Here is a 12,565-nt window from a genome sequence, read left to right as displayed (position 1 = left end):
ACAGAGGATTGAATTCAAAGACACCCCGGAAATCTAAGTGAAAAAATGATGCAGCAGGCTTGTCAATTTTGCTGAAATTTCATTGCAGAAACTCAAAATGGTACTCAGTATTTTGTATGGCCCCCACGTGCTTGTATGCATGCCTGACAACGTCGGGGCATGCTCCTAATGAGACGACGGATGGTGTCCTGGGGTATTTCCTCCCAGATCTGGACCAGCGCATCACTGAGCTCCTGGACAGTCTGAGGTGCAACCAGGTGATGTCAGATGGACCGAAACACAATGTCCCAGAGGTGTTCTATTGGATGTAGGTCAGGTGAGCGTGGTGGCCCTTCAATGGTATCATTCCTTCATCCTCCAGGAACTGCCTGCATGCTCTCGCCACATGAGGCCGGGCATTGTTGTGCACCAGGAGGAACCCAGGATCCACTGCACCAGCATAGGGTCTGACAATGGATCCAAGGATTTCATCCCGATACCTAATGGCAGTCAGGGTGCCATTGTCTAGCCTGCAGAGGTCTGTGCGTCCCTCCATGGATATGCCTCCCCAGACCATCACTGACCCACCACCAAACCGGTCATGCTGAACGATGTTACAGGCAGCATAACATTCTCCACGGCTTCTCCAGACCCTTTCCTGTCTGTCACGTGCTCAGGGTGAACCTGCTCTCATTTGTGAAAACCACAGGGCACCAGTGGCGGACCTGCCAATTCTGGTGTTCAATGGGAAATGCCAATCGAACCCCCTGGTGCTGGGCAGTGAGCACAGGGCCCACTAGAGGACGTCGGGCCCTCAGGCCACCCTCATGAAGTCTGTTTCTGATTGTTTGGTCAGAGACATTCACACCAGTGGCCTGCTGGAGGTCATTTTGTAGGGCTCTGGCAGTGCTCATCATGTTCCTCCTCGCACAAAGGAGCAGATACCGGTCCTGCTGATGGGTTAAGGACCTTCTACGGCCCTGTCCAGCTCTCCTAGAGTAGCTGTCTGTCTTCCTGGAATCTCCTCCATGCTCTTGAGACTGTGCTGGGAGACACAGCAAACCTTCTGGCAATGGCACGTATTGATGAGCCATCCTGAAGGAGCTGGACTGCCTGCGCAACCTCTGTAGGGTCCAGGTATCGCCTCATGCTACCAGTAGTGACACTGACCCTAGACAAATGCAAAACTGGTGAAAAACAGTCCAAAAGGATGAGTAGGGAAAAAATGTCAGTGGCCTCCACCTGTAAAACCATTCCTGTTTTGGGGGTTGTCTCACTGTTGCCCATCTAGTGCACCTGCTGTTAATTTCATTAACACTAAAACAGCTGAAACTGATTACCAACCCCCGCTGTTACTTAACTGACCAGATCAATATCCCAGGAGTTTAACTGACTTGATGCTATTCTCTGATTAAAAAGTGTTCCCTTTATTTTTTTGAGCAGTGTATAAAGGGAATTTTGGATATCTCCTTTTGTCGCTCCATAAATAAATAAAAAAATACCATCAACAGACAGAAAAAAACAAAACATTTCACCATGTTTTCGGGAATAAAATGTTGTGTATAAAATCAAGCAAATGATAAATGAACAAACCCCTGTGTAAAAACCTTCAGAAAATAAATAGAAATAAAAACTAAAGTTTGGTGAATTTCAGTGATGCTCTATGCATGAGGAAAAAATATATATATTTTTAGAAAATGGTCCTTAAAGAAATGCATTGTACTCTAATCTACCGGTAAAAATACAAAGTGCAATAAAATAAACACTTGAAAGTGTATTTTGGATGTTTTCTTTGCACTAGTCTAAAAAATGACATGAAAAGCCAAATAGACCAAAATCTCAAAATGGACCAGTGCAGAAAAAAAAAAAAATGTCTTGCCTTAAATAAGAAGCCTCAAGAAGTCTCTACCTTGTTGCTAAGCTGTAATTTTTGTGCATTAGTATACACTTACTAAGTTTTTTGAATGGTTCCTAGGTGATTAATTACAAAAGAGCAAAAAGTCACAAGAGTAAAAAGTAAAAGCACACCACTCCTCACAATTAAAGGCGTCATTTACAGCACCATGGATTATAGGAGAGCTGCCATAATAACCAAGAAAGGACACTTAAATACAATGCACAATGACAAGGCTGACCTCACCATTCACTCTAGACAAAATATCCACCAACACACCATAAACACACACAGGAAAGCTCATACCCTGCATTGCTGCTCGTACTCCTTAAAGATCTCTGAGAAGTGCTCCTCTTGATTCAGCAGTCCTGTGCCATTTGGATCAAGGCCACCGTACTGTTCAATAAAACAAGCATAGATCAATTATCATTATTGTTCTTAAAGAATGAAACTCATGATCTTCAGCATATAGACGTCTCACCCTGTCCTGCAGCAGATGCTCTAGATCCTTCTGTAGTTTCGAGATGGTGCTCTCCGCTTCAGACAGCTTCTCCTTCAGAAGGCTGACCTCCTCCTCCAAACGACTGTTCTCCTGTAACACAGAGCTAGAGTTATTTAACCTGACACCGCACTGACATGCTCAAAGAAACATACACCTCTAACCATGACAGATCACCTCTTCGTTGAGTCGTGTTCTGTAGCCAAGAACAGAATCATTAAGGGAATTAAAGGAGGCATGGTAAGGGAATTTATATATTATGAATAATGTTATGGTTTATTTAAATATAATTCCCCAATTTGAATATTCATTGGCAAAATAATAAAATTTATTTTAACCATTAACCATAATAAAATCAGTGTAAAGCATTACCTTGAATGGTGTATTGCTCTGAAAAATGCTGGCAACTGCTATTTAATCAAATTAATTCAACAATGTTAAAAAATAATTGATTATTATTTAATATCTATTATTATTATTAATTATTTATATTAATAATAATAATTGGAATAAACAGTTCTTCCATGAAGAAACAGTTTACTAGTAAAACTGTAGGCCATTTCTTATTGCAGCCAAACAAAAATTTGTATAGAAAAATTAACAACAGCTATTAAAGACTCATAATTCATCAGTCAGAATGATTCGTTTTATAAAGTTATACACTACCGTTCAAAAGTTTACTACCGTAAAGGAATCGCTTTCTATGTTAATATATTTTTAATAGCAAAGCAGAATTTTCAGCATCATTACTCAGCATCAGTTAACCTTCAGAAATCATTCTAATATGCTGATTTATTGCTATTTTTGTGGAAACAGCGATATATATATATATATATATATATATATATATATATATATATATATATATATATATATATATATATATATATATATATATATATATATTTTTTTTTTTTTAGGATTCTTTGATGAATAGAAGGTTCAAAAGAACAGAATTTTTTTTATTTTTTTTATTTGTTATAACAGTTTAAACATTTTACTGTCACTTTTGATCAATTGAATGCATCCTTGCTGAATAAAAGCAATTTCTTAGAAAAACAATAGTTTTAAATGCCTTTTAAATGCAACAACCTAACAGAATACTGCTAATTATAATAATAACAACAACAATAATAGTGACATCAGTGGTTACCTTAGCAGCAGTGCAAATGTCCTCCTGAAGGCTAACATCCTGAGCCTGAAGCAGTTCTAGCTCCTCCCGGAGTCTCTCCCTCTCATTCTCCACCTGCTCTAGAAGAACCTCGCTTTCATACTCAGATTCACTCCTCAGTGCTGTAAGTTTATCCCGGAAGTCCTGCTCCAGGCCCCTGCATCAAAAACAAAACAAAAAAAACACTGTAGAGCCCTTGCATGTCTTTTTATCAGATATGATTATATATGGACTAGAGGAGAGCAGCCGTACTTGATTTTAGACTCATTGAGAGACTCCATGGTCGCATGGCGATCATCCACCTCTCTGACCAGCTGTAGGTTGCGGCGGTCAGCCAGTTCCAGGTCCGCCTTGGTTTTGTCCCTCTCCTGGCAGGCCTGCTCTGCCAGGACTCTATAGAGGTAGAACACAAAACCACCACACCTGAGATGATCATCCATTCTGATGCAACATTTGTTACAAGTAACACCGCAAATGTTCTCAAGAACGTGGGATCCAGCAGAAATGATATATATTCTCTGCTTTCAGTGCGTCACTCACGCTTGTCAGGAAAGTGAGTGAGACCACACACACACAATTTTATCGAATCATACGTCATCAATAGCGGTTTACCTCCGAGATTAAGTACGATTGTGTTCATATCAACAGCGAAGCGTACCAGAATTCACATGAACCTTACCCCAGACCACTCTTTTTAAGCAGACTCGAGTACAGGTCACGTCCGATTTTGTAAAAAAAACGTTCACATTATCCAAATGAACCAAAGTCTGACGTCAATCGCAAGCAGTTGCACACCAAAAGTGCTAGTGTGAAAGCACAACACATAAAGAATACTGGTGAACACTACATTACATGTCCTCCAGGTGGAGACAAACTAAACAGCACAGACATTCAGGTGAATCTCATGAAGAGGCATTTTATCCCCCAAAAATATTAGGAGTATTAAGATTTCTACATTAGGATGTTATTTTCAGGACAATTCAAGCTCAGTTTACTCCTACACTTTTCAGTAGTGAAATACCCTATTCTCATTACTCTGTTACAATAAATTGATTAATGTTAAACATTACTACATCATGGTAACGTGTTGGTAACCTCTTTTAATTAGAATGTTTAGTTAAAAACATTGCAAAACCAGGTTTTTATAGTAATACAGAAAAATTACGTAAAGTAATGAGAATCATCATTAAAAACAAGTCATTAATAAGAAATGGTAAAATTGTCCTGAAAATGTTACACTGCTAAATAAATAAATGCATAGATCCATACATACTGTGGTTTTCAGGTGAAATGTGATCTGGAGGTTTGACAGGCTTTATTTGATGTGAATAACACTCACTGTAAGTGGTTTATCTCATTTTTGTAGGAGACCAGAGCAGCCTGATGGATGCCGTTTCCACTGACCAGTAACTCATTGTCCAGTGCAAGAGTGAGTTCAGCCAGACACAGTCGCTCCTCCAGAGAGAAGTCCAGAGTCTGTATGCAGGTTCAGAATGAAAAAAAAATTCATGCCATGATTTATAGAGAAAAAACATATGCAAACATTATTCAGCGTTTGCCATTATTCACGGTTTGTTACTTAAACATCTAAGTAATCTATTACCTGTAGAATATCCCTGCTGTTGTGGATGCCCTCCTCCGTCCAGAGGGCGATGACTTTATCTGGGCTTGTGCATCCCGATCCATCATCCAGTCGGGTCAACAGCCTCTGACCCACCGTAGCCGACAGTAAAGAAGGGGAGGTGGAACGCACCAAACGTTCCTCAAGGGCCTGAGAGAGCAGCGGGAACGACATGAGAAAAAAAAGACAAAACGATCCAGCAAAGTTCAGTATTCAACTGCGAGGAAAACCGCTGAAAGGGATAAAAAAACAAAATAAAAAAAAAACACACACAAGCTCTCACAGTCCCACCACACAATGCACAATGCTGTCCTTGACATGCCAGAGCTAGAGCCTCAATCATGAACAAAATTATTTCACTGACCACTAATAAACGTCCTTCTGGTGTCGTAACCCTTAAGCTGGCTTAGCCTCATTTTAGCTCCAGCGACCGCCAAATATTCATGCAACTCGGCATTTGTTATCAAGCACTGATCACTGAAGCTGTTTTTCTCCTTAAAGGAAGCCTGATCTTTTAAATCCTACATTTTATTAACCAACAAATCTTGCATCCGAATAAGTGCCTAGCTTGAGTTAAGATATTGTTTTAAATATTTTTGGCTGGTTGTGCTTTCAGTAAAATCACCTCAGAAAGGTCATCACTAAAGGACTCCAAAATGTCTTTACATTCCCATGTAAAAACATTACATGCAGGAAGGAGGCCAGTTGTGCAGTACATCTCCTCAGCTTTGATTGCAAGTTTGGCCATTGCATAGCAATACAATCGTGCTTTCCCGGAAACAAAAGAGAAAAAACAGGAGGCTCCACCTTCCCAATTAAGTTAATTGGTTCCAGCCAGTGCAGCCCTCAGTAACTTGGCTTGATGTTGGAGTTCTGAAATGAATCCTATTTGACAGTCAGGAAATAATTTAGCTGCCTCTTGTCTTTGTCAGCCAAGGAAAGCCATGGAAAAATTGGCAGAGGCTTTAGTTGTTGATTCTTTCAGTGACTTTTTCATTTTTTCTAATCAACAGGTGAGAGGAAAATTGGCAGATATGCAAGACTTCTGTACTTTATCTGTAACATGAACCTGCCAGTCTGGCATGCATAACAACATATGATCAAATGTATGTTACTATCTATCTCAAATAAAGAAACGATCACATATAACTGCTTCTTTCACACATTCACTTCATTTGTAGAGAAACCATGCAGCCACACTCTTGCATACTAGTGTCAGCGTTTGCAGCAGATTGTTTTGCCAAAGCTACAGTATGTTTGTTTTTGGCTACAATCTGCTTTCACCATGACCTTGAAGTGATCCTGACCTTTGAGATGGAGCGCTGTGCTTTGGGCCTGGCAGGGGTGGAGGTAGAGATGGGTGTAATGTGACGCTGTTGTGTGAACAGACCGCTCTGGAACTCACTGAGACTGACTCTCCCATCTTGATCCTTGTCTAGTTTCCTGAAAAGAGCGTCTAACTCCTGTGTACAGACAAACAGATATGGTGTTTACCCATACACAAAAGAAATATATTTGAAATATATTTTCAGAGTATATTTTGGAATATATGCAAATATTTGAAATTGGCCCAATAAATATATTTCACACTTAAAGGACAAGTTCGGTATTTTACACATAAAGCCCTGTTTACAGATCGTTTCTGATGAAATAGAACGGTTAAGATTAAACTTTTGACAGATGCTGCTGTCGCGAGAATTTTAGGTTTATTTCGCTTCCCACCCCCCCTCAAGAATGGTAGTCTATGTGCACTGGAACAATCCTTCCTAAAACGCATTAAACTTTCATTTAAAAAGAGATGAAACTCACCGAGTGGTCAGGGGTGTTCACTGATATGCTCATACAAAAATCGCTGCAAAAGATGCTTTCCAACAGGTGTTTTACCATTCGTTGTAAAACTGTGGATCTATTTTTCCAAACGCCTCACACCCGTAGATTCTTCCGTTGAGAGCTTGAATAATAGACACTCCAGCCCAGTTGGTGGCGATAATGCACATTTGCCAATTGCAAGCAAACCACTGGCATTTCACTGAATACACAGAAGAAGCAGAAGAAGAAGCGGCGGAGTAATACCGTACCTCACACAGCACATTCAATGCAAGTCAATGGAGTTGGACAAAAACTATGATAAAACCTGTTGGAAAGCATCTTTTGCAGCGATTTTTGTATGAGCATATCAGTGAACACCCCTGACCACTCGGTGAGATTCATTTCTTTTTAAATGAAAGTTTAATGCGTTTTAGGAAGGATTGTTCCAGTGCACATAGACTACCATTCTTGAGGGGGGAGGGGAAAGCGAAATAAACCTAAAATTCTCGCGACAGCAGCATCTGTCAAAAGTTTAATCTTAACCGTTCTATTTCATCAGAAACGATCTGTAAACAGGGCTTTATGTGTAAAATACCGAACTTGTCCTTTAACATCAAATATTTTTGTTATATTTCAGAATATATTTCAATGTATTTTTTTCTGTATGGGTCCCCAAAAGTGTCAAAAATATATGTGGCATATATTCCAAATACATTGAAATATATTCTGAAATATAACAAAAATATATGATGTTAAGTGTGAAATATATTTATTGGGCCAATTTCAAATACTTGCATATATTCCAAAATATACTCTGAAAATATATTTCAAATATATTTCTTTTGTGTATGGGTAGTGACTAAGGCCTAGTCCACACGGACACGGGTATTTTTATAACCGAAGTTTTTCCTCCTGCGTTTAAAAAAAAAATCCCGTCCACACATGCTCGGTTTAAAAGAAATCTCCGCCTACATGAAAATGCAAAAAACACGCTATCAAACGCTGTCAAGAGCATGCCACACCAGCAGGCGGCGATCGTTAAGCCACGTTGGCCAATCAGAAGCCTGAATCAGAAGCAAAAACCCCGGTTTTACTGTCTACACGACAACACTGCAACCGGCGTTTCTGAAAATCCTCACCCTGGCAGGGGTTTTCAAAAATGTGCGGTTTCAGTGACCTGATACTGCGTTTCCGTGTGGATGAACGGCCGAACCGCGTAAAAAAAGTCACGGTTATAAAAATACCCGTGTCCGTGTGGACAAGGCCTAATTTTGTTACTTATTCTACTCCGTATAGAATGTTACATGACCGTACCTCAGACTGTAAGTCCTTGAGACCGATGTGGTCACAGACGAGCGACAGCTCCTCACGGTTAAGCGATCCTCCGGCTCCGACCCCCAGCTCTTCCCATACTGCTCTCACCTGTCCATCTGTCACTTCATGCTGAGGGTTGGATGAGCGCTGAGGACTTTCTGTGCCCTCTTGATTCCAGAGCTTCAACTGACCTTGGGTATATGTAAAGCAGAAAGAATTACATTCATGTGCTGATTTACATGTAAAACTGCTCGATTCATTTAAAAGTTACACAATATAGTACCTTGTGCCACAAAATAGTGGTGTGTGGACTCTTTGTTGCTTCCTGTGTCCTCATCTGATTTGAGACTCTGTAAAATTAAGAATTGACAGTGTCACCATGAAATCAAAATGTTCTAATCTTGTTGTTTTATATGGAATATAGTGGGATTTATTATAAATGATCCATGCACATCATTATTTTTATGCTTTTTTGCATTATTTTTAATTGTGGACTTACAATGGCCGCCACTTGCATGTGATCATGAAGCCCATGAGACCATAGGGCAGAGGTCTTCAACCCTGCTCCTAGAGACCTCATGCTTGTGATTTTCAAGCGATCCTGAAGAGCTTGGCTGCATCCGAAATCAAATACTCTCTTGAGTAGGTACTTATTTTGAATAAGAAATTACTTCACGATGGCTAAATAAGTGTGTTCTATGTAGTATGAGCATGTGTAGTGGAAATGTAATCCGGACATACTACATTCGCCATGTTGTCATTATCATGTGACCTACCAGTGTCAATTATGTCACTTCACTGCCATTCCTAAATCCTATACAGTGGCCTCATGGGATAGTAAAGTGTCCATCGTATGCACACTTCAGAACCTCGCCAGAAGTAGTAGGCCATCCGGGTACTTTTTGACTACTCTTTTATGAATACTGTGAATTCGGACATACTTCTTTTGTCACGTACAGTTTTTCGCCTACTATATAGTAGGGCAGTATGTGATTTCGGATGCAGCCCTTGATTAGCTGATTCAGGTGTGTATGGGTGCTCGCGAGCGCCCCCTTTGTGGTCGATATGCACCCTCAATTCACACTACGTTGCTAAAGTGCGGACTTGTAGGAAGACCGCAAGTGTTTAGGGTGCCATTTTGGACAGGTCTTCCAGGTATTCCATACATAATGTGCACATTATATGTACTATATACTATGTATTATAATAGTATGCTATTCTGAACATCTCAATTGTAAGCTTATCACAAAGGGCATAATTAAAGAAGCATATCTTCTTGAATTGAGGTTTTGACTCTTGACTGAAATGCTGTTGAGTGAACGGATGGAGAAAGTGTAGCTGAATGTAGTACTAGTATGGTTCAGTGATCAAAGGAACACAATAGAATCATCATAAGGCATTCCATCCCAGCAGTCATTACTTCTGCAACGCTGGACGGGAACAACTAGCAGGCTGAGGATACAAGCACTGAAGTAATGCTGTTCTTCACATCAGTATAGAAACACTGCATCATACTAAAACAGCTTAAACCTTGCTCATACAAAGCCAGCTAAATCTTTCTGTAATGATGCAAAAGCGCTTACATAAGAGATGGTTTGGAGTCGGACCGAGTTATCCAACAGTTCCAACACTGAGAAAGCTTTAAAATCAGCTGACAAAAGACAAATGCAGTGAAATACTAAAATCTGTAAATGTGTCATTGTAAGGGTATTTGCTAACTGGATACTGCCCAGTATACACTGAATACTGTATGAAACTGTATTAGCCTATGTAACAAAAAATGTTGGTTGCTGTAAGCTGACTTCAATACAACAATTCATACAAATAGAATTACATAAAATCATATATCTATAATCTATATATAGAGATCAGTGAGCATATCTGTAGTGAAATATAATAGCTGAACACACTCAAAACAGTGGAGATGACCGTGGACTTCAGGAGAAACACCCCAGCACTCCCCCCTCTCACCATCATGAACAGCACTGTGGAAGCAGTGGAGTCATTCAGGTTCCTGGGCTCTACCATCTCTCAGGACCTGAAGTGGGCAAATCACATTGACTCCATTGTGAAAAAGGCCCAGCAGAGACTGTACTTCCTTCGCCAGCTGAAGAAGTTCAATCTGCCACAGGAGCTGCTGATCCAGTTCTACTCAGCCGTCATTGAGTCTGTTTTAAGCACTTCCATCACTGTCTGGTTTGGTTCAGCTACCAAATCGGACATCAGGAGACTACAACGGACAGTCCGGACTGCAGAGAGGATTATTGGTGCCCCCCTGCCAACCCTCCAGGACCTGTACTCTTCCAGAGTGAGGAAGAGAGCAGGTAAAATCATCACAGACTCCACTCACCCTGGACACCACCTGTTTGAACTGTTACCGTCAGGACGGCGACACAGATCACTGGCCACAAGAACATCCAGGCACAGGAACAGTTTCTTTCCACAGGCCATTTCCCTTCTGAACACTTAACATGCCCCCAAGGCATATGCCTGTAAGTGCAATACTCCCACTGTCTAGTGCAATATTCTCTAACTCAGGTGATATTTATATCTATATTATTCATACTACTCAAAATACTGTAAATATGTTTAGAAATCTGTAACATGCGCTAGACTCCCACTGTCTAGTGCAATATTCTCTAACTCAGGTGATATTTATATTTATATTATTCATACTACTCAAAATACTGTAAATATGTTCATAATCTGTAAATGTTTATTCGGACTAAACCCAACTGTGACCCTACTTTTTTACTTTTATACTATTTTTATTTATTTTTTATATATTTTTATTCTTAGAATTTGTATTACTATGTTTCTTGTTGTATTTGTATTTGTATATGTGCACTGGAAGCTTCAGTACCAAGAAAAATTCCTTGTGGGTGCAAGCACACTTGGCAATAAAGCTCTTTCTGATTCTGATTCTGATTCTGATTCTGATTCTAATAAACGAATTTGCAAGTTATTTTAATTTTACATGCTGTATTTCAATTATTTTAAAGGTGTGATGTAAAGAACAGCTTATGCACAAGAGTAGAGTTAATTATTCAACTTTCACAAACTTTATGTAATGCAAAAATGAGTAACACAAAAATGATACCATTTATAAATAGGTGACAGAAATTCATAATTTTTATCATTCTGAATTCAGATGGGTTTGTTGTTCACAATATAACTATTCTGGGGTTTTTTAGGCTACTTCTGTGTAATTTTTCTGACTTGTGTGACATGTTGTATTAAAGAATGCCCGACTCAGAGGTACGAGTTTCCCAGGTGTACTTAACAGCAGCAAAAGATGTTAAAAACAATGGATGTCACTTCCATTTAATTTGGTCAGGTTGAGCACTATTGGATGTAGTATTCTGTGCACTGTAGTATACTGTGCATTGTGGTAAATGTAGTACAGTAGCAATCATCTTGGTATCAAGTCATCTTGGTTTTCTATACTGTGCACAGTAGTATACATATGCATACTGCACAAGTGGTAAAAGTTGTATGGTAGATTGTGTAAACTTTTAAACAGAGAATGTACATTTGTGTGCTAGTGCCATCTAGAGGTAGATTAAAGTTTGAAGCAGACAGTCACTGACCTGTAAAATATCTGTGGTTTGATCAATGAATGACAATGGTCAAATGGAGGATACAAACAGGACAGAATACACTGATCGAAACGCTACACAGTTCAGCTTCCAGCAACAAAAGAATAAACCCAGCTAAATATGGGACAAGCCACAATCAATTACCACCAGCATTAAATTTTAAACAACATTACATAACTGTTCACAAACTGTTTTTCAGTGTTCCCACTGGGCAGGGAGCAGAAAGTATTGTATTATCTCTCTCTCTCTCTCAGTCAAATGTAAAGAAAAAGCCACTTCATTGATCTCCGCTAAGAAATTAAGTGAGGAACATCACATGTGTTGTCCTCAAGTCATTGTTCACTAAGAAAAGCCTTGAGATATGGAGGTATTTCAGCAAAGGCTACTCTCTAATTGGGAGCACAAAAATTCTCCAACAATCAGAACAAATAATATCCACCTTGATTACAAATTAATTAATAATGTTTCTCAGTTTCTGCCTGAAAAAAATACAAACGTGTTTTATTTTAGTCAATGACGTACTCAAAACTGAATAATTTATGTGGCATGAAAAGGTTTGTGTGCAATATTCATCACAGCCGGTTGAATTATTTACACAAACAAGCAGTGATGTTGCTCACATAAATGTTGTAAAAGAATATATGGATGGGAATCTGAGCTGAGGCCTGTGAATCTGTAT

At 39.4% G+C, this 12,565-nt stretch overlaps 1 protein-coding gene across 3 annotated transcripts in view; it reads right to left on the bottom strand.

The window, feature by feature from the left end:
- ninl (ninein-like) overlaps positions 1 to 12,565 on the bottom strand; it is a 32,270-nt gene that overhangs the window by 10,111 nt on the left and 9,594 nt on the right. For all 3 annotated transcript variants that reach the window (XM_079855000.1, XM_079855002.1, XM_079855001.1), the window contains exons 5-13: positions 8,571 to 8,637; positions 8,288 to 8,478; positions 6,472 to 6,627; positions 5,147 to 5,314; positions 4,883 to 5,019; positions 3,796 to 3,936; positions 3,526 to 3,700; positions 2,355 to 2,465; positions 2,180 to 2,269 (exon numbers count right to left, since the gene is read on the bottom strand). In XM_079855000.1, the coding sequence (XP_079711126.1) occupies positions 2,180 to 2,269; positions 2,355 to 2,465; positions 3,526 to 3,700; positions 3,796 to 3,936; positions 4,883 to 5,019; positions 5,147 to 5,314; positions 6,472 to 6,627; positions 8,288 to 8,478; positions 8,571 to 8,637 (1,236 nt within the window). The remainder of the gene's footprint in view (positions 1 to 2,179; positions 2,270 to 2,354; positions 2,466 to 3,525; positions 3,701 to 3,795; positions 3,937 to 4,882; positions 5,020 to 5,146; positions 5,315 to 6,471; positions 6,628 to 8,287; positions 8,479 to 8,570; positions 8,638 to 12,565) is intronic.

Source organism: Squalius cephalus (genome assembly GCF_949319135.1).
Source record: "Squalius cephalus genome assembly, chromosome: 21".
Classification (NCBI taxonomy): Eukaryota; Metazoa; Chordata; class Actinopteri; order Cypriniformes; family Leuciscidae; genus Squalius; species Squalius cephalus.
This window is presented reverse-complemented; position numbering and strand designations above follow the sequence as displayed.